We start from the raw sequence: 23,358 nt of genomic DNA on the forward strand, positions 1-23,358 counted from the left end.
CTCCAACACAGGAGTTTTCCCGAAATCTAACACTATCTATATAACTTTTATAATTTTTACTTATGAATAATTAAAGTTATTAATGATTAGACATGCGTGATAAATAAAACAAGTCAAGTAAAAAAGAACGAAAAAAAGTATAATTAAGTTTAAATTATACAGTAATAAACTTTGCCAACTTGAAACTGCATTGATTGATATCATCAATAAAGTAAAGAACTAAAAATTGATTAAATATTCTCCACCCCATTAAAATAATCAAACATGTAACATCCACTTGAAAAATTATGATTGAATTTCGTTATCTCGACTTTTAAAGAAAATGGACACGAGAGATAAAATTAAATACTTCTACCTTTTGAACGTACCATTGTGCTTTTTATAGATCAGAGTCACATGCCTTAATTAGAACATGATCATTAATTGAAAGATTGAAATGACATTACATGCAATTTTTAGTACATTTGTACGATTTTATTTTTAATCAATTTATATACATCAAGTATATCATTTTTATCCAAAAGATAATTCTTTCTTTCTGCGGGTAACGAACAATCAAGTAGCCAACTTATCTTGTGAAATTATCAATAGTTATTTTCAGCTCCTTTTTGGGGTAAATTATTGATGATCAATTACAATCACCAAAGGTAACCTAAGTCATGTTCCCCTTCTAAGTTATTAGGGTAACATAGCTAATACCATCGAGCAACACCTTTCGCTGCTAGGTTTAACTTGGTGTTCTTGTGTAGGAAGCAGATTTTCAGGCAAGGGAAGTCAGAAGGGTTCTAAAACCGATCTCTAGTAGGAACAAATAATCGTTCATCTATTGGCCCGGTGTTGCATGAATATTGTGGTCTTACGCCACCACCCTAAACTATCAACTTTGGTTTGTAATATTAATGCTAACTATGTGCTACTCTAGTTACATAATCTCATTTTGATCATTTCAACCAATATAAATAAAAGATAAATAAGTAAGAGTCTATGAAAAAGAGATTCTTTCCCTTATATTGCTTCATTCTAATATGAGTAAAATTCAAATGAAAAGAGACGTAATCTAAATTTTAAAATTTATAAAATGTTTACAAATATTTTACTAAGCCTTCAAATTGAGGTTACTACCACACTATTTTTACTTTTGTAATAATGTTTTTATATAAAAGAGTTGTTAGAGTTTGTTAGATTTCATTGTCCATGATATTGATTAGTCTTTTATTTTATATTTTTTTTGGTTAAAGGGGGTAAGATAGATTTTTGATTAGTCTAATCGGAGAAATATATGATAGAGATGTTTAATTAGTTCTCAGAAGTTTTTTTTTTTTTTTTTTTTTTTTTTTTTTTTTTTGACAAAGAGCAACTCAAAAAGCTTAAAACAAAAGACTAGTAATATGTCGTTTCCTAGCCGAGGAAGCCAAACGATGAGCAGGGAGAACCGCTTCTCTAGGGACCTTCTGAATAACACAGACTTCAAATGAGGAAAGGATATCCCGAAGTTGTTGCTGGATCCAGATGGTAGATATGTCCGTCGAAGACCGAGAAATACTAGAGACCAATAAAATGCAGTCGGTGCAAATAAGAACACGCAAAAAACCACGGTGGAGAGCCATCTGAAGACCCAAAAAACAAGCCTGAAGTTCAGCTTGAAAAGCAGAAGACGCGAAGCAAGCCCGAGCTGCTCCTCCCAAACAAGTAGCTGTGTCAAGGGAAAAGAATGACCAGCCAATACCAGCTCGATTATCGGTCGAATTCCAAGCTCCGTCTACAATAATAGACACCGAAGGAGAGAGATTAGAATCACCCTCAATATGGAAGGAGCGTAATTGAGAACCAAACCCAGGCAGGGGGAGGAGAACTATGTAAAGGAGAGAAATCCCTAGCAGCCTGACTTCGAAGAGTCCAATCATGAGCTATTTGAAAAACCAAATGGCCCAAGCAAAGATGGATTTTAAAAGATTAGTTCTCAGAAGCTAAGACATGGATTTTACCATTGCCCAATTCTTTTAGCATTCCAGTCTTTTATAAAATAAACTACTACTTCTGTATAAATAATCTCAAATGTCTATTTAAAAAAAAAAAAAAAAAAAAAAATGTCAATTGTAAGCTAAGTAGTAGAATAAAAGTTTACAATAAAATTCAAGTGTAGCATTACATACATATTACATGTCAGCATGTGCACAATATACATTGAGCTCATGTAGATGAATATATTATGGCATCTACGACACACTTAAGAGTTTTTCGATAGGTGTTTACTTAGACAGTTAGACTAGCTGTTCTAAACACCACCCTTGAAATTACACGCATAAGCTAATTTTTGTACCAGGAAAAAAAAAAAAAAGAATCTCCAATAACATCCACATGCCATTTAGGACTTGTTCATATTTATTGATCTGAACTGATTAGAGCTGAGCTGAACTGAAATGAATATTTTATGAGAGAAGGAAATTAGGAGTTGAATCGAACTGATTGGAGTTGAACTGAACTGATCTGAACTGAAATTAAGGTAAAGTAAATAGACCCTTACTCCGTACTAAATTTGGGATGACAACTTTTTAAAAAAAAAAACTGAGGTGCATTATTTACCTTAATCACTATCTTAAGCTGTATATCTCACAGGTTCAGGCCGTTCGGCTTTATTCTTGGTGCTCTTATTTGCAAGGCTTCATAAATTTGATTGAACTTCAAAGTGATATTTGAATGTAAAAAAATGGTTCATGTGCCGAAAATAGGAAACACGACTACCTTTCATTATTCTTTTGAAAAATTTGAGAATTACTTTACATCATAATAGATTCTTGGAAAGAATCCTGATACGTGATACTTAGTTGATTGTGGTCTGTCGAGAGTAACATACGATGATGAGAGTAATACAATACCGTAATACAGACATGATTTAATCACAGGATGTAAAAGAGAACACATGTATTATTGTCGGGGTAAACAGTTTGCATAAGACCCCCTGGTTTCTAAACACGATCTTTCCCACTTGGCAGTGATTCTCCTTCGCTGTTGGATGCTGGACGGAAAGCTCCACTTTTATAGGCTTTCTCCAGACTTGTGACGTATTCATCTAAATCAATATCAGAGGAAGAAGATGAACTTGTATCATTATATGCATCGTTCAAACTGGTCTTCCCGGCTTTAGCATTGATATTACCATTCATTTCAAGGGATCCAGTTGCCTCTGAAAGTAACTTTGAGCCAGAAGCCTCATTTTCTACAGAGGTAACCTTGTCTTTAGCAGCAGATGATGGATTCTCTGAAGATTCATTTTGATTTAAATTGGGCTTGTCCCACTGCAGGGCCTGCCCAAGATTTTCTTTGAACCAAATCCTGGTCGCAGCCAACTTGCCTTCCGTGGCTTCTGCAAGAATATTCAATTCGCTGATTTCATAGCGGAAGTGGAAGATTTTCTCAGTCCAGGGGCAAGAGCAGAAATGCTTAGCATGAAGCAGGCATGAATATCTGTTATGGTTACATGGGCAGGATACTGCAGACATATACAAGTCATAACAGCAGACGCTGCATTCCAGTTTCCTGCCATCACCATTAAAGGCTTCATCCATTTTCCTAGACATAGACGCAGAAGAAAGATATTCCCTACTTCTTGTCTCTGATCTAATCCGCTCCTGCGCAAGAAGAAAAAAAGTAGTGAACGATATGTCAGCTTTGCTGATAAAACTAAAATCAGCTGTAATATTAAAGAGAGAATGAATTCACTGAAGTAGAAACAATAACTGGGTAAAAGACCGGAAAGATTACAAATAGGACTATCACAAAGCAATAGCACTTTTCCCAAGCTTGTTTTGGTCTAGTGGAGTGATTTACAGTTTCAACCTAGTAGCTTTGAGGTCATAGGCCCACTAGGAGTTCTTGGGTGAAGAAGATCCTGTGATAAGGGTCTCTGGGCAAGCTTGAATCATCCCATCCTTTTAAAAACAATCGTGGCATTGGGGCATACTATCACTTGAGTTACGTGGCTTAAGTGCATTAGGTAGTCACTACTTCATAGCCAATTAATTGTAATGATTAAGCCATATTAATATTTTACTAAATACTTCGTGTTACAAGAAAAGTCAAGGGCACTTACTTTCAAAGCTTTTGCTAATACCCTATCTTTTCCAAGAGTCTCCTTCCATGTCAAGACTTTTGGTGTTTTCTTACCCCTTAATAGAGATTCCCATTGGGCCTTCAAAGCTTCATCAGCTGCTCTTAATAGCACCTTATCACAAGAGATTAGTGTTTTCCTTCTCTTTTCACGGTACAGCTCCGTTGAAAGTTTCCCATGAGGCAACCACTCCAATGGAGCAAAGACTGCTGACACAGAACAACTGAACCCACAATCAAAACCTGAATGGTAGGCTCCTGGAAGAAAAAGAACAAATTCGCCGGGCCGTTGGATGCAACGATAAACTGGTATACCCTCTGATTTTAATATTGTAGGGGACAATTGTCGATCCTGAAATTATAAATTCAAACAATTTGGTAAGAACCACAACACCAAAGTTCAAGATAACTAAAGGTTAAAAAAAAAGAAAAAGAAAAAAAGAAAGACAGAAAAAGGATCCCAGACTACAGTCTCGTTTCCTGGCAAATCAGAATACAAGGTTGGCCACAAACACTCTGGTAGTTTAATAAAGCAATTCTTGTACATGTATATATTTACACAAACAAGACAGTTCACACGCATTATCACGCTGGAATATGAAAGATTCTCTGCTGTTATTTATCTCATGCATACAGTGATACAGGTAGTGTCATGCACTTAAGCCCAGACTTCTGGCAGAATGCACAATGCCATCATCTTAGTTCCACTAAGGAAGGTATCATCACCTTTAGGTTAAACTTGGGTACCATGAATAGAACATAGTAATATAGCAGGTTATGTTATCATAAATAAATGACACATATAAAACAAAGAAAGACCTTTCCTCCAAAATTTAGATGCGTGACAATCTGTTAATTCAATAGAACTATACATACATAAATTTTTTATGCTATTTGCCAGAATACCTTAGCTGAAAATTTGAAATTTTTTCTAAGATTTGGAAGAATACTGTCTCATGTTTTCTATAGGCGTAGAGGCAAAACTAAAGAACTTACTGGTCTATGAATTCGCTCAAGATGATCTTTTCCAGAAGCTGGGAAGTGTCTTTTTGCAATAACCTCAAACTTATGTGAGTCACATCCAGGTGTGCTGTACCATATCCTAGGAGCACCCAAATGCAGATACTGCAGCTTATACAAGTGATGCTCTGAAACAGTCTGATTGATAATTCAAAGAAAAAGACAATAATTATCAGAAAATAGATTATTTAAGGGGAATACTTTACAAAAATAAATGATATGCTGAATTCACTCACCGAAAAGACTGAAAATAACACAGAAGAACAAAAATGACAAATTAGTATCACATGAGTTTGAAGCTCAAAGGTCTTACCCAAGGAAGGCATGAAAAGCACATTCCAATATGTAGCTGAGGCGCCAATATACCAGAAGAGTCCAATGTCTCAAACGAAAGCAAGGAACCAGGCAACTTGTTGAGATGATTTAAGTCCCAATTTGAAGCAACACCTTCAATGGAATCAGATGCCTGACCTGGGTTTGATGATACTGAAAAATTGTAGCTGAGTTTTTCAGAAATGGTATCAGTCCCATAAAGCACCTAAATAAATAAAAAAAAAAAGATAGCACTGTAAGTTGATCAGAAATGTAAAGTTAGAGCTTTACGACATTATCTGAAACAGCGTCTACATACTTCTATTTCTTCAGTTGGCTTTTCCACAATACGCCAAAATTCACCTTCAATATTTTGTTCAGATGGTTCCCTCTGAGCTTGATGCATAGCTGCCCTCGATTGAACATATGGAGCCTCAACTTCTTGGGAAAAGTAACACCGGTGAAAATAATCAGCATACCGTTTAAAAGCTATAAGATTGAACTCTGGACCAGATTCAATACAGAAGCTTTCTAATCCTTGGCATTCATCAGAGCAAAAATTTGCAGCACAAACATCAGTAGACTCGTAATCCAATCTTCTTCGTTTCGCCTCTCTAGTGTCACTGTCTGGAGTTACCTTTCTATAGGAGCCGTGATTTTTGAGCTCATTAACCCGTTGAACTAGGGTAGAAAATCTATAATTTTGCCAGATGTCATCTTCCTCAAAAAAGCTTGGAAATTTCCATGATGAAGGTGGGACAATACGACACAATCCATAGGGTTCCACCTGTTGGCGTATGCTTTCAATGTACTTGAAGGTGTCCTTGAAATCCTGAAAGCAAATCATAAAATTTTATAACATAATAATAAATGAAGCATTGAATAAAGTAAATATAGAGTTGAAAACATGCCTCTTCATTAGGATGAAATACAATTACATCTTCTAGTGCATGAGTAAATGCACCTTCCGGATCCCACCTAGCTGAAACCTACTTATCAAAAAATAATAGAAAATAAGAAGAGGAAAAAGATTTGAAATAGAAGCATTTAATTAGAGAATTTCAAACAATGCAGTTCTCCATTAATCAATCCTTTCCAAATATCAATTTAAGCATTGCCAAACGTCTACAGAAGCTAAAGATATGGTCTAATTTTAAAAGGTAACAAATTGATATGAGGGAACCATTATTAAGAGTTGCATACAACAAAGAACTTTGGTCTTTGGACCAAAAATAATGTGATGTTCAAGTCAATTGAAATACTTCAATCTATCAATCAAAGCCTTAATCGCATAAGCAGGGTCGGCTACATGAACAATAAAAAAAAAATCCAGGTTAGACCTTTTGACACCCGCTGCAGTTTGAGCATCCTCTAGTAACACCCTTGGGAAGACAACCCTTTGGAGATGAACTCTGTACAAAAAAATCGAATAAGTGGACTTGGCATAACTTCCATCCAGTGTATTATATGCAGAACAGAAAAGGGAAATATATTTCTAAGGTCCCTATGAAGCCGAGTTTATTCAGAGTACAATTTAATCTGATTTTACATATTTAATTGCATACAGTAAAGCAGCAGATGCAAACAAGTGGTTTGAAGGATATCAATAAGACAACCTTCAGCAACCCTCACAAAGGTAGTAAGGGATTTGCAAGAACATGGAGTAAGAGGAAAAGAGGATGAAAGTCAATGAGCATGGATGTCCTACACCACTGACAAGTACCACATCTATGTAACCATTAGAAGCAATCAACATTCCAGAAAACATGCAAACAATTATCCAACATAATACATGCACCTTTTTATAAATCTTCATTGGCTCTAACCATCTTTCGGATGAAGTACTACAACGTTAACTCCCAACTTCTGTTTTTTTGAAAAAAGCATAAAGTTGACCAATGGTAACAATCAATGACGAATTGTACAGTAGAAACGGACAAACATATACAAGTTTAAGAGAGGTTAAATCCACACTAATGCACCTAACTCTATGTATGCTAGTTGAAAAGCATTGGTTAACGGTTATCTTCAAAATGTCGTTAGTTCTGATTACTTTGAGCATGCATGTCCTACACCACTGACAAGTACTGGTAGAATTTCTCTGTAACCATACAAAGTAATCAGCACTCCAGAAAACATTTGAACATATACCCTACGTAATACATGCACCATTTTATAAAATCTACTTTAGTTTTGTGATAAAGTCATAAATTTTACCCATGGTAACAATCAATAACTACTTGAAAGGTAGCAACAGACGAATACACACAATTTTAAGAAAGGTAAAATTTAGACGGATGCACCTAAATTCTATTTATGAAAGATTTTTTTCCATTCTTCATGTTATATTTCGTATGATGTAAGAACGAAGTTTCCATCATTTTCAGCTCTTGAGTGATTACTTTTTTAATATATAAACGTATTCAATGCAGGCAAACCAGATACAAAATCTTACATTTACAAACACTGAAATATTAAGGAGAAACAAGTATGACCATATCATGTGGTTTCACATCTGGCTCCCTTTCACCTTCGAACTGGTCATAAACAATCCATGGTCTTTGTTGAATCTTCAAACTTCTCTTGATGCTTTCAAGACCATCAATATCAGAAGGGGATATCCCTGAAGATATCTCCAGATCATTTACTTCTGCTCTTTGCAAACTGAATGTGGTGAGTGAAGTCAAATCCGGAGGAATATCTAGTTTTTCTTCTTGATGCTTCTCAACAGGACTCATATTTTCAGTCACCATCAATTCTACTGAGCCAACTAAGAGCACAAAAATGTAATGTGTTTAGCTTGTTAGTCTCATGATTAAAGAGGCAAGAACTTTAACATAAAGTATAGAATGCCATTAGTGATTTTTCGACAGTCAACTAGCACAACAAAATTGTACCCAGGATCTTCTTGGCTATCAGTCAAAAAGCCTCCCTTCCACTACTCTTCTTTTGTGGTCAAATTTTAATATGATATTATGTAAATTAAGTAATCTGATATGGCGGCATATGTTGATTTTTGTTGTTCATGCTATCTTCTATGGTGAAATCATGGTTTTATAAGGTATTATTGATAGTTAGCGTAAAAATAGATTCCATGCATAATAATTTTTATGTAAAACTCAGAAAATGCTCCGTACACTGATTATAATCAATTAATACCTTTCTTATGCTTACCTTTTATTGTTAAAAAAAATAGTCATTGTTAAATTAAAATAAGGTAATACTGAATACAACCATAAATTAAAATATCAAAATATAGTTAAATTCCCTAATAGACATATAATCTTTATTAACGCTTACATTTTAAACTGCTACTTTTGCTAAACACTCATATTACCAACAACTACTTTAAAATCTAACCTACCAACAATTACATTCAACCGTTGACAACTACCCGTTGTTCAAACTTCCAACAGCCACTAACTACTCAAAAGCTAAAAACTACTAGTTGGCCTAATAACCGCATTTAATTTAGAACTTCAGACTTTTCTTTGTTCAATTAGAGTGAAGTAAGTAATTAAGTATAGAGTGAGACAGTGAGTAGTTTTCATCTTCAATATAAGCAAACTAGAGCTCAACTAAACCGCCCTCCACTCACTACTCACTACTACCAGGCAAAGGGGGAATTCTACAAACCGGCATTTCTCTATACTAATAAGGTCAAACGACAATTAACTAGGACAGAAATAAAGCATTTGTCCAAGCTTTACTTCAGGGAATCCATGTACCTACTCATCATCTCATCTCCATGGCAATAAATTGGGTAAAAGCCAATCTCTCTAGAACATAAGCGAACGCGAAACATTCAAGAAATTCAAGTACAGTAAACAACGAATTTAAAACCATAAAATCAATTTCAAACCCTAACTTCCAATATACTTTAAACTTTTGCAGCATTAACGAAAACTTTTCCCCCATTTTTCAAAAAGATAACCTAAAGCTACAAATAATCAACTAAAAACTCCATTAATACATCACCATTAACTAGCTCTAACAAATACGAAGTAATTTACAAAAATTAGGCTCTGATAAATTGTTTACAATCTGATGATTATACTAGTCTTCCACTACTGTGTAAATTAAATTCCAATTTTTCCTAAATTTCATTCATAAGTAACAAAATCAAGAAAAAATTAACATAATCTAGCAAACACAACATGAATTTCTCAATAACAATGTCAGATTAACTAATTTGAATAATATACAGAGCATCAAAGAAAGCGCCGAAAAAATATTGAAGTGAAATTTCGAGCATACCTTAGTTGAATCTTTAGAAAAAATGACGAAAACTTGTAAATTTGAGCGACGAATTAAACTGAAGAAAGAAATCCCTAAATCTCCATTGATGTAAGAAAACTTTGCAGAGGAGAGAGAAAATGAGAGTACGAGTAGAGTTGAGGAGTATGATTTTCTGTGTTATGAACTTCTGACTTTCTGAGGTCTCAGTATTAATTTATTCCAAAATTTTCTTTTGCCAGCCCAATGTTATAATATAGGCGGCCCATTATTTAGGAAAATCCAAATTAGCCCAGCCCAGCATTACCCAATCTTAATTTTTGAAATTAGCCCAAATCTAGACCCTTACCTATTAAACATAAAGTTACAATTATTAAGCATTTACTAATAATTATTTCCTCTATTTTTTTTAGTTGACACGTTTTGACTTTAGCACTATTCACACACTTTTCTTTGACCGTGTTTTGTGATTTATACATAATGAAAAGTATAATCATGTGGGGTTTTGTTAGATTCGTCACGATATATATATTTTCAAAATATCAACTTTTATATAATTATTGCTTTTCAATAATTAAAGATATTAACGGTTGAATATATGCATTGGCAAACGTGACTAAAGAAACGTGTCAACTAGAAATAAACGGAAGAAGTATACAAAAATTGATATTATTACTTCGTATTAATATCTTTAATTATATATTACTAATCATTATAATAAAATTGATATTTTTCAAAGCACTTGTAGTGTCAAATCAAACAAAACTTCATGAAATTATGTTTTTTTTTTAAATGTATATATTGGAAATAATTTAAAATTTTCTCTTATTGTAAACTAGCGTAAATCCCGTGCATTGCACGGTTGTTAATTAGTTTTAAAAATAATATTATAAAAATTATATAAATAGAATGACTCATGTATTAAAAATATGATATATATTATTAAAAACCTGCAAGAGAAAATATTTAAATTACATGTAACATTTACAATGAATAGTTTAATATTTTTGGAAAGGAATTATATTTTATATAAAACAAATATCATAAAAAATTTTGATTTATTTTTTATTTTAAGAAGGTATTTTTGGAGGGAAAATTTTTAATGCAATATTGACAAGTGTCTTTTTTATTCTCTTTTAGTATTATGTAATAATAATTGATAATTGATGATTGATTGATTGATAGTGGTAGGATTCTTAATGAGAACATCAAAAAGAAAATAACGGAGTAACATTTTCACTTAACGTTTGTCTTACAATATGCTAAATTAGTAAATTAGACTATTGGACAATCTTATACGTGTTATCCACCCAGTGCAAAAGAAGCGTGATTACAAAACAAGGTCAAAATCCTTTGTCTTAGAGCCTCCTATAGCCATGTAAAGCAATAAAAGCAATACAACCGAACTTCCTTATAAATGGCGAAACTTGTAAAAGAGTATTATTTTGGAGTTATACTATATATGATGGTGTGGCTATCTAGCTAGATAGAACAAAAACTATTGCTAAATCACAAGATTATGTGACAATTTTAGTAATTAGTATAAACATTATTACATTAGTAGGCCATTATTGATGTGATATTAAACTACATGTTAGTGTAGATGAACTACTACAAGAGGGGGGGTGAATGGTAGTAGGTTCCAATCGCGAAACTTAAGCGGAAATAAACAATTAAAACGTAAAGGAACTTAAAGCACACAGCAAGTTTTACGAGGAAACCATCCAGTGCCCAACTGGAAGTAAAACCTCGGCCCTATTGGGACTTATAAACAAATTCCACTATAATAGGCAACTCTCCTAGTACAACCTATTACACAGACATTTGCTTCGCAAGTTCCACCACGGACACTTGACTATATGATAGGACACCTCCTACCAGACCTAAGACACCTCTCAGGACCCTTTTTCTCCCTTAACCCAGGACACTTCCTAGGTGACCCAGACACCTCTCAGGTTCCTTTCACTCACTGTGCACTCACAGCTACCACTCGAATTTTACGAGATTTCAAACTCATCACTTGCGTAAATTTAAGAGAATTCACAATCTCACCCCAAAATACAAAACACTCAAAACCCTTTTTCCCATTACAAGATCTCATTGAATATCCCTAAATACATATCTATGAATAAAGAGATAAAACTAATATGTTGGACACTCGAGACCTGTCTGGAACTCACTGGACGTACTGTGACCAAAACCTGATAGGAACTTTGACCAGGAGAACTGACTTAGTTTCGTGGTGAAGGATAAAACTATTAAGCACGACCACCTCACTTCGTCAGCCTCAACTTTGAATGAATACATATGAGCATATTTATAGTACACTCGAATTATTCATTTCATCTTGAAAAAGATAGATTTTCTGAAAAGATAAGTTTAAAAGATATTTTCTAAAAACAAGTTTTCCGAAAATATATCTTTTTGTTAAGAATAAAATCTGTCAATAATAATAAGATAAATTTAACATAAAATCAGATTTTATTTCAATCTTATCTTTTAGTTTAAAAATACTTTTTAAACAAAATTTATCTTTTTCCAAAAGGGATTTATTAGAAGATAAATATCTTTATTCAGTAAAACCAAATCCCTAAAAGATATGCACGTATAAGGTAAATATATATATATCATTAAAACCGACTTTTAACAACGTGCACACTTAAGTTCCTATTAGGTTCCTGAACTCTGACAGTCTCCGAGTTCTTGACAAGTCAGTTACTCTAATTTCATTGACTGTTTGGAGTTCACCTTGGTTCTATAAAGACTTGTTCCAGACCGAATTTTATATCCAACATACTTACATGAATCCTAGAGAAATATACTTCTATTTCTCTGTCTTCATGTTGCTTCTCTGAAACTCTTGTTTTGGAATCCTGTAGTCTTGATATATTCTAGATCTTAGGGTTTGCCCCAGCATTACACCGGAACCAGGTCGTTACAACCCGTTTTGAAGTTCCTGTTAAGAAACTTCTGGAAGTTCCATTTCTGGAACTCTTCTTCTAACTTTACTTGTATCCTCATGGATCTTCTAAAGTTCCTCTGTTTCAGTTCCTACTTCAGCCCTCAACGCTTACTGAACCTGCAAACATCACAACACTAGAAAATCCTTATTAAATGGAAGTTTGCTCAATTCTTAACATCATCATCAAAACCTCATAAGGGTCAACAAGTTGCCCCTTTTTAATGATGACAAACTGAGCAAACTTCTAAGGATAACAAAGTAACTCAGAAGGTTAGTTTTTTCATTTATAAAAACAATAAAGAAAACTAAACTAAATTAAAAGACTTCTACACATACATGACATATATATGTATAGGATACTTACCTCGTGAAGCTAACATATGTAAACACCTATTTACATAGTTACCTTCATGGTTCCTTAGCCATCATCATGCTTATCAACCGTAACACTTATCATTGTTCTTGTTCCTCTATTGCTTATCCTATATTGCTCAAGTTCCTTATATATATACTTGTCATTGCTCAGGTTCCTTGTATCCTGTTCCAAACATAACTTGCTCTTTCTATGCACAACTTAACATACACGTTAGATAGATAATCATCATTAGTTTATAATCATCAAAACCTAATTGCTCAACACTACATAATATATATGATTACCCCTAAGAAATATTCCTTTACGTACTGTTTCTTTTACTTTCTTCAATTATTAATTACCTTGTGAATTTGAATTACTCGAGATGCCGTGGTATGTTGAAGATAACGCTAGAAAACTTTTGTGAGTACCTAGTTTTTGCCCTTGTTATGGCTGTATTTTAGAACCTACAATAATGACAAAATTATAAGAAAATACTTAATATGTACGTAATGATGGAGCCAAAAATGAAATAAATAAAATGGAAGGGATGTTGAAATGTTTGTTTTCTTGTACATTTGAAAAACATAATTGGTAAAAACACATCTATAAAAACGATTTATCTTGAAAAAGATAAGATAAAATGACTAACATATAAGGCTATCCAACTAGTAAATTTTTCTAATTATATATAAAAATTGGTTTTGCAATGTTGGAATCTAGATCGATGGACCCTATATATGTATGTTTAGACTCTACTCTAACGAAAGCTTTGTTGTGTACGTATACGTAGGTCCATTGAAGAATTATATATCAACATATAGCATGATTAATACTAATAGCGTGATAATTAAATCTAAACAGAGGTAGTATTAAAACAAGAAAGCGATGGACAAAAATCCCGGAGGAGGGAGCCACCAGAGGCAAACATAACACCAATATTTATCGTTAGAGCATTTATATAAATCATGCAAGCCGCAGGTTTTTTTTTCGGAAAAAAAAAAAGAAAAAACCAACTAATTTAATTCAACTTGCAAATCATGTAACATCATACTCTTTAATTAAATTTGTCCTCTAATGATCTGCTTTATCTTATCATGCTATAGCAGTTAGAGATAATACAACCTCATTAAGTACGGATAGTTTTATTGCACTAAAATGCAAAGGTAGTAACATTTTAACAGATAATGAATTTTATCAAGTAATTAGTAATAAACATGTGAATTGAAGTTATTATTTGTAGATTATTGATGATGTGATTGTGATTTCATTAATGACTTTGTAAGCTAAGAAGCTCAAATTTTGAAATTTGTCTTGCATGATCGACTTGTAGTGAAAGCAAGCTAATTTCTCTACATTTATTTGATTAATTCAATGTTAAGGGCTTATACAATTATCTATTTTTGTAGGTATAAAATACTACGTATAATTGGTATAAAAGACCTTGTTTACGTTATTGATTGTTGATTATTGCATGATTTACTTGGCTTGTTTGACTCGTTCGTAGTACTTAGCTCGTATAAGTTGTATTTACTACGCTAAGTGTTGGTATTCATCGTTTAAGTAGATTAATAATATAAGTGATTTATACACCGAGTACATGTTTGCTATAATCAATTGTTGATTCTCAACTCGTCATAAAATTAATGTGTGATTGGTGCACCTGGAAGAACATTTAGTGTATTTAAAAGAACATGGGTAAAAAAAACATGTTTTTTTCTTGCAATACAAATCCATCGCTCTCTTCTCCTGCAATTTTTAACTCCTCTTTCCCTTCCTATCACTCTCTTTCTTGCTGCCAATTTTCTCTCTCCTTTACACCATCATTTTCATCAAAGAATTTCAATGGAGGTCTCAAATTGGTCTCACTTTGCTGTCAATCTCCTAATATTGGTACTTCTTCTACTGTTTCTGCCATGTTGAATTCTTCGCCCTCGCCTTCACCTTCGTCCGCCATTGATTTTCTTACATTGTATCATTGCCTTAAGGTACTGTTTTTTTTTATTAATTGCTGCATTGGTTTTATTTCTTCTAATTCATGTTTTTTAGTTTTTTTTTTATAATTTATTTTGTAAAATTAGGCATTCTTGATTATACTTACGTCCCATTTGGAAGGTGGGAATGAATTTAATTGTAATTTCGCATTGAGTTTCGTGTGATTCTAGACATATTTATTTTCAATCACTAATATGCATGTTCTTTTTAAACACTAGCATGTTCTTTTTCAAACACTAGTATTTTTTTTCCATGTTCTTTAAAATATGCCTAATGTTCTTTTCGGGTGCCATGTTCTTTGTTAAAGACAAACATGTTCTTTGTTAAAGACAAACATATTCTTTGGTCGAGCACAAATATGTTCTTTTTCTAAAACTAGTATGCATGTTCTTTTTCAAACTCTAATATGTTCTTTTTTTTTTTCCATGTTCTTTAAAATAAGCCTAAAGTTCTTTCCGGGTGCACAATGCGCATGGTGCACCCGGGTGCACTATATTATTTTCATCATAAAATGACCATCATTTTATCTCGTATTTATTAACTAGAAGTTGCCTTAAGGTACAAAATTGTGAGAAAAAAATTGCTTTTGTCAAGATTTTCATTTTGGCTAGAAAGATATTTTTCATAAAATCAAAAACTGTTTGTTTTTTGAAGGCAATTAAATACAAAAGTTAGCTAATAGTCATTTATCAAATTAAACAATATAGAAAAATAAACAATAATGTGCTATATAATAAACGCCAAAAATGTACTAAAAATCTAGAATTGAGCATATATATGAATATAGAGTAAATACCAAGTAAATTTACAAATATATATAATCAAACAAAGGGAAATTAATGGTAAAAGTACATGCATGCATGTGTTTATACAATGATTCACTACATATATATTTATAATATAGACCACAACCTAAATCCTATACCATATTATGGCATTACAATAAAAATATTATATCCATTAATGCCTAAGCAAAAATAAAAAGCTATCTATAGCTAGTACACCAAACTTCACACAATCAACAAAATGGTGGTGTACTTCTTGTCTTTCTAAATATGTCCCTTTTTAAACCTATTTTTCTTCTTTTTTTTCAATTTTTTTTTTAAAATTGTTAGTTGGAAAATAATAAAATAATAATAATAATTCTTGTAATGATAAAAATCATTAGAAGAAAATGGTGCCACAATCATCTTGATCAAATCTCACATCTCCAAATTCAAGTTGAGGAAGAACTCCATTATTATCACCCAATTTGTTACTTTGATCTTCCATTTCCAAGTCCCATAATAGCCCATAATCATCATTTTTCACAACCAAATCACTCCAAGAAGGGTAGCTTGGGTTACCCTCTTTCAAGAGGTGCATGAAATTATTGCTAGGGTTTAACGACGATGGCGACGGCAGATGATGATTATTGGTAACAACATTATTATTGGTAATGTTTGGAATGTTGTTTCTAATGTTGTTGTGGCTAATAATTGGTTCTTGAGAAAGAGTAGTAGTAGGAGTATAATTTGAAGAGAATGAGTTGGTTTGTTGGCATGCATAACAAGTAGGTGGTGAAGAGGTGCTAGCTGTTGTTGTATGTTCATGCATGTGTTGGCATTGGTTATTGTTGTTGTTTTCTTCAGTCTTGCTCTTGTGAAAAACTCTACATAACACCCAGTCTTCCTGCACATCATATCACAATTGAAATTATTTTTATGAAATTTAAGAAGTTACACAGTACATTTATATAGACGTACCAATGAAAATAATACAGGTAAATGTATACGTGACATCTGATTTAGCTAAATTGGTTCTATATCAATATATTGTAATGTACTTCCAATTCTTATGAAGTATAATAGTGGCATATCATATGTCTGTGCACTAGCAAAAGGTAGTAAGCAAATACGAATTACTAATATGTACCTTTTCAAAAATCAAATCAAACCAAACAAAAAATGATTGGAAATTGGGGGAAAAAATATAAGATTTCAATCAATACTTAATCAATCAACAATCACTAAAATTTCTTAATGCATGGTTTAAAGCCAATGTAGAGTATTAGTGAAGAAGTGACCTGAGTTGATTATTGAGAATAATAACATAAACTAACAAGAAAACTAAATAGGTACTAACTACAAACTAATTGTCTTATTATATCGGCTATTTATTAAGTATAACTATAAGATAAATCTATAAAGAATTTATGCTGTAGAATATGTCAAGTCTTTGTCTAAATTTTGGATCTTGGATAAATTTGAATAGTGTTACTTAGTGATGACTTCATGAAAGGGAACACAACACAAGTAAAATTGACAATGAAAAATGATGAAGTTTCCTTGAATTTTCTATATTCTAAAGAATAGATGCCCTAAGATGCTGGATTTGTCTACAGAAAGTGACAACATATAAATCCTTGTCTCCAATCATTAAGCATTAGAGGTGATCGTCTTTTGTGAATTATTTGTGTGATGCATTACAAATATTCCATTCTTTCTAGCCAAGTATTTATGATCTTCGTCTTGGCACCCTTAACGTTAGTAAAACTTCTATTCCGTACTTTGTATGAGTTATAATTAACTTACTTTACAAGTTTATGACTCTACATTTTTCTTACATACACGTAATCACTTTCTATTCCGTTCTCTCTTTATTATTTATTCACCCTTTTTCATACTGTTCTTATTATAAATATATACGAATATTAATCGTTTTTTTTTTATTTTATTAAAATCTGATTTTAATAATTAAATTTCAAAAATGTAATTAAAATGATTTTCGTAAATTCAGTATTTAAATTTTGGAAAATAAAAAAAGAATTAAAAAAGGAAATAACTAAAATTAAGGTTTGACCAAGGTAAAAAAAAAAAATAAATCGGCCAATAATAATTCAATATAGTGATGGTCCAAATAAAGTGGACCATAGTAGAATTTTCGCACAATGCTTTAGCTTAATCATGATTCATGGGGCCTAGCTTAGGTTATTAAGTAGCTAAGCTAGGGACTAAGGCTACTAAACTACTCATAATATAAATGTACAACTACCAAATACTTCGGCCTACAACTCATAATGAGCTAGATTAATGCAAGATGTACTATAGAATGGACCAATAACATTCTAATTATTTATAGTACGTTGCTAAATTACTTCACGTGATCTATACATTCAAAAGAAAAAAGTACAAAATGCACTAGATTCAATTAATTCGACTATATATACTATGTGTAGTTGTATGCTTTGTCTTATTTAGTTATGTATGTAGGACTTTAGGAGGGCTATCCTTCTCCTTGGTTAATTATTACTAAAGCGGCATTTATTAAATTATGTCAAATATATTCTCTCCTAATTTTAACCTTACAACAATACATGCATGAGAGTTTCATGTGCTCATGTACGTATCTTCCATGTGTGAGACTAAGTTGGTACGGGACAAGGCTGACCCAGCCCGTACCCTTATGTATATTCTTCACTCGTTGTAAAGCTAGTTAAAAATAAAATAAACATATCATACGATGTTTTGATATTTAATAAGGTTAATTTTATTATGTAGTTTAATAAATACGGAGTACTTTGTAATTAATTCGTACCTTAGGAGGCATATGAGGGCTCTCCAAGCGGAACTCATGCATGATCCAACCCGTTTTAATCCCATTTGGAGCTCGGTTTTTGTAAAAAACCAAAGTCTTCCTCATTCCTACGATCTCCTGGGTCCTCGGGTCAAGTATAACCCGATCCTTACCCGTTGCTTTCCAATAGCCAGATGTCGTTGCCCTATTGGTCCGAAAGCCCGTGGCATACTTGCGGTCACGAAAGCTGAAGAAGTACCACTCTGTGGTGTTGAGCTTCGCCACCTCTACACACAATAATATATAAAAAAAATTAAGGAAAAATAAAGTCAAGAAATGATGGTAATTAGATAATTGCATCTATGATTCTATGAAAATAAAATCAAATCATTATTTGCGTGTATACTATTAATTAAGTACAATGATTGTATTCTCCTTATTATTCAAAAGGATAAGAGAAAAAAGGTACTATAAATTATGAATTATTAGTATAGTATATAATTGACAGTTTATATGTGTATCTGAGTCTTTTCAATGTTGTTTCATTATATCTTTGTTGTTCATCTAAGTGAAAACAACATCTCCTCTACTTACTTGTTGAGGACGTATACATCATGATTGAGTTCTTCGAATAAGATTTCTCCGATTCCCATTACAGGGAGTCGGCAACATAGTTTTTTAAGTGATCGAAATAAACCTAGATTCATCATATTATAATTTGAATAAGAGCTTTACGAAGTGGACCGAGAGAGACCGGTGGTAGCTCTCTCGGTAATCTCCTGAGAAGGTATGGTAGGGGTTCGATTCTCACCCATAGTTAAGGTTATAGGGCAAAACGAATTTTGGTAGTTTGATAAAATAGCCAAAATATGCATATAGGTAGAGCATACATCTTATGTGATTAAAAAGAAATATTCTACTTCGTATGAAATATATAGAACTTGAAACTGTTAAAGATGTAACACATATGTAAGTTGAAAAATGTTGTTTTACATTGTAAAATAAGAAATACGACGACTAACCTATGAGGATCGTTGTCTATCGCGACTATTCTACCTATTACTAATTGGTTCGACGGTCTACGTACTCCATCTATTATTAGTTGTTACAAAAAAGAATCCTGAAAACCGAGTTTGTTGTGATACGAGTTTAAAATAAATTTACAGACTACTACGATCGAGCAATAAGCACATTCTTGTGTATAGTATAACCCTCATGTCACGTACTACAGTGATGGAATCTTAAGTCATGTACAAATGTTTGATAAGATATACATATAATTACCCCTTTCCCTAAGTGTCACATCATTGTTAATCCTAATTAATTATTGGATTCCTATTCTAATTAATCAGTGGACCTTCTTCCATCTAACATCATCATTACAAATTTTTACGCGTTAGAAAATTTCAATTTCCAGGTATGTTGTTGTACAACCTAGACATTAAAAAAGCTCCTAAAAACACAGTAAAATTAATTGAAAACTTAATTGACAAGATCTAATTCTTCTGTTAAAAAATGTAATTTCTATAACCCCTTCCTTATTATCTTTCTTCCACCGCTAATATTTGAATTATTAAAATAAGAAATACGTACTCCATAATTAAAAACATCTACGACTTTAAAAAATCACAAAAGACAGTAGTGTAAATAAGATTCGATCACATACATCTTGATGACTGAACTTATTGACATCTAAATCTAGCAAGTCAAATTGGAATTTTCAGGTATTTTCATTCTATTGTTGTACTGGTTGTCAATTAGTAACTAAAGCATCATTATTCTTTGCATATTTAGTAAATGAACCATATAAGAAGAAACAAAGAGAAAACTTGTTGGTCATTACTAGAATTACTTCAAATAATTATGGAAATAAGATAAGAAGGGTTTAGAAGTGTATTTATTTTCCTAATGAAGCACTTAGAGTTTTGTTAGAAATTAAATAACTTTTTATTTTAAGTAAAAGATGAAATTATATAACAACGTGAATGTAGAAAAACTCAAGTGTAACAATAAAATAAGCTGGTTGGCTTGTAATCTTTCTCAATTTGGAAAGGAGTCAACCTTGGTGTTGTCAAGCTGTTATTTGTGATTTTTTAGCTTTTATGACAAGGCTACTTAATATGCAAGTGAACAAAATATTTTTTTGGTTTTATGTGTAATACCATATCAAAAATCAAAAATGTATTAGGAATATACTATCTTGCATACTTTCAATTAAGGTGAAAATTTTAAACTACTCCCAAATTTAGAAGCAAATACAAAAAGGGGCATAATTATTCTGCTAGTGATCAATACACGTTTTTAGATAATTACATTACGTCAGCAACATCACTGGCAAGAATAATACAAGGTGTGAGTTAGTTCTATTAGTCATTCAATTTTCGAGGTGAAAAAGGCTTTTTAACACATAATACACGGGGCATGCAAAAAAAGGAGGGAACCAAACCGGAAAATTAGCGCACACACAATGACACAAGTCACAACCAATAAAATGAAAGAGACAAAACTTATTAGGAGAAAAAAATAGAAGATAACAACCTCAAAAGAATTATTCTTGCGCAAGTATAAAACTATGATCTAACGTTGTACTCGCTATAATAGATTAGAAAACATGCCATTTTAGAGCCCCTTTAGTCCCAAAATATATAGTGAAAATGAGGTATTTTTAATCAAATAATAGTAATTTAATATTTTCATTTTTTTTAAGAATATTTTCATTTTATTTTACTACACAAAATACTTGTATAAATACACCCTGACCCACTTAATCAAATTACAAAGAAATTTTATAAAAATAAAAGTTAAAAATTCTTTCATTAGCTTAATCAATAGCTTGCATGCAAAAAATTTGATAATCCCGGAGTTTCATGCACTATAATTAAATGCACATTTGAAAAAAAGTGAAAGGAAATCAATCAATTGAACAAATGAATCTTCATATATACTAGAAAGTTATTTACCACGACACGTCTACTAATTGGGATTAATAGATTTATGCATGATACATGAATCAAACTAGATTGTTTGTTACTAGTAATAAATATGCATGATATATTTAATTTAAATGTGAAAGCTGTAATAAAATTATATACACCATAATGAATAATGTAATGAAGATTTTCACGAGACCATTTCTCATTTAACAAAACTTTTCTTTTTTCTTTTTTTTTTTTTTTTTTTTTTTTTGGACGGGTAATTTAACAAAACTTAAAGTCAAGCTTACAACTAAATTAGTGGTAAGTGGAGAAAATATAAAAGTACCAGAATTCCTTCTTCCATCCATTTAAAGTACTAAATATTCGTTTAGGCACGATCATATCACCAAATTTCATGTAGAAATCTTTCACTCCATTAATCATAATTAAGTGATTCGATTTTACTTGTGTGATGAGAATACTCTCTGGTTACTCGACCATCCAATTATCATAACAAAAATGCGAAAACCAAAATAAAATTAAAAAAGAAAAGAAAATTGTTGTACTCTCCCCTATAAAACTAATTCATTCTCGATAACTAGACCGGTATACCAACCTCTAGGTCAAGCTTCCAGTGATCCAGTCGATAACTCGATATAATCACGTTCCGATTAACTCACGATGCATTAAATCATTGAAAAACAACATAAAGAATCTGTAAAAGCTTTTTAAAAAACAAGTTTTTTTTTTTGACAAACAAGTTTTTTAAAAAACAAGTTTGATCAACTCAAAAAGAAGGGAATAAATTAAAAGGAAGAGAATGCATGTAAACTTCTCAAAAAGAAAGATTAACAAATAAAAAAATAAATGAAACATACTAAAAATAGTAATTATATATAACTATTATAGTAATTAATAAAATAAAAACTTGAAATTCATATACATACCAGGAAGTTGCCAAGGCTCACAAGTATGCAAATCAATTTCAACCAAAGTACCCTTAAGAGCTTCTTCATTAGCAATCTTTTTATAAAGATAATGACAAACTAATTCTTCATCACTTGGATAAAATCTAAATCCAGGAGGAAGTGTTGCTCCAATGTCTCTTAAACCCATGATAATAATTAACACTATATAATAATTTTAAGAAAAATGTAGCAAATTTAAGAAGGTGGTCCAAAAATAAAGAGAGAAATTTTGTATATTTTTTTTTATAAGATGTATAAAAATAATATAGTATATAGTTTTAGAAGGGGGTATATATATAAGGGAGAAGAGGGGTGATGACATAAGAAGTAAGGTTTGGCAAAATAATAAAAAATGTGTCATAATCTGGCTTTTAGCAAAGGAAGAGGAGAGAGAAAGCTTGCTAAGTTAGTTAAGGTGGGGAGAAGTTTCAAGAAAAGCCAAAGTTACAAGAAATCTTAATTATGTGAAAAAAGGGGTGAGAAATCCTTAATTCTGTCTATTTCTTATGCTAATTAATGCTACACATGAGTATATGGCCAAAGTTATTAATTAAGCTTAATTTCTCTAATTATCATTAGCATTTTTTTTTTATTAAAAATTCCAATTTCTTACAGTTGTAATAATATTGTTTTTGAATAAGTTGCACTTAGCACTTAATTAATTTCTATGTATGTATATGCTTATATTTGTTAATTACAATTAGCTTCTATTACAAAATGAGATATTTAATGGGTGTGTTTTTAAAGCTAAGTTTCCAGTGTTGTATTTACTGGCATACACATTATTATTTCGGGGTTGAATATTGCATTGGCTGAATTAGTTTGTTTGTGAGCTCATGACTATATTGTGGAGTGCATTATTATCTTGTGATTTCAATTATTAATAATGTTTATAATTTCATATTTATAAATTTAGTTTTTAACATTGTACTT

General features: G+C 31.9%; 2 protein-coding genes across 3 annotated transcripts; both read right to left on the reverse strand.

Annotated features, from left to right (window-relative positions):
- Positions 1-2,714: 2,714 nt before the first annotated feature.
- LOC145568148 (lysine-specific demethylase JMJ703-like) lies at positions 2,715-9,846 on the reverse strand. Of its 2 annotated transcripts, XM_081627585.1 has the most exons (9): positions 9,697-9,846; positions 7,935-8,209; positions 6,780-6,851; positions 6,351-6,428; positions 5,759-6,271; positions 5,441-5,665; positions 5,104-5,265; positions 4,091-4,459; positions 2,715-3,629 (listed from the first exon to the last, which is right to left on the reverse strand). In XM_081627585.1, exons 2-9 carry the CDS (start codon positions 8,190-8,192, stop codon positions 2,967-2,969), a joined length of 2,340 nt encoding a protein of 779 aa, XP_081483711.1. In that variant the 5' UTR covers positions 8,193-8,209; positions 9,697-9,846; the 3' UTR covers positions 2,715-2,966. The 2 variants fall into 2 exon arrangements, with proteins under 2 accessions (XP_081483711.1, XP_081483712.1); XM_081627586.1 differs by lacking the exon at positions 9,697-9,846 and having other exon boundaries at positions 7,895-8,073.
- A 6,180-nt stretch (positions 9,847-16,026) lies between these two features.
- Positions 16,027-22,573, reverse strand: LOC145568149 (NAC domain-containing protein 77-like). Its single transcript, XM_081627587.1, has 3 exons — positions 22,405-22,573; positions 18,564-18,829; positions 16,027-16,658 (listed from the first exon to the last, which is right to left on the reverse strand). Exons 1-3 carry the CDS (start codon positions 22,571-22,573, stop codon positions 16,152-16,154), a joined length of 942 nt encoding a protein of 313 aa, XP_081483713.1. The 3' UTR covers positions 16,027-16,151.
- Positions 22,574-23,358: the final 785 nt, after the last annotated feature.

Source organism: Chenopodium album, chromosome 11 (assembly GCF_948465745.1).
Source record: "Chenopodium album chromosome 11, dcCheAlbu1.1, whole genome shotgun sequence".
Classification (NCBI taxonomy): Eukaryota; Viridiplantae; Streptophyta; class Magnoliopsida; order Caryophyllales; family Amaranthaceae; genus Chenopodium; species Chenopodium album.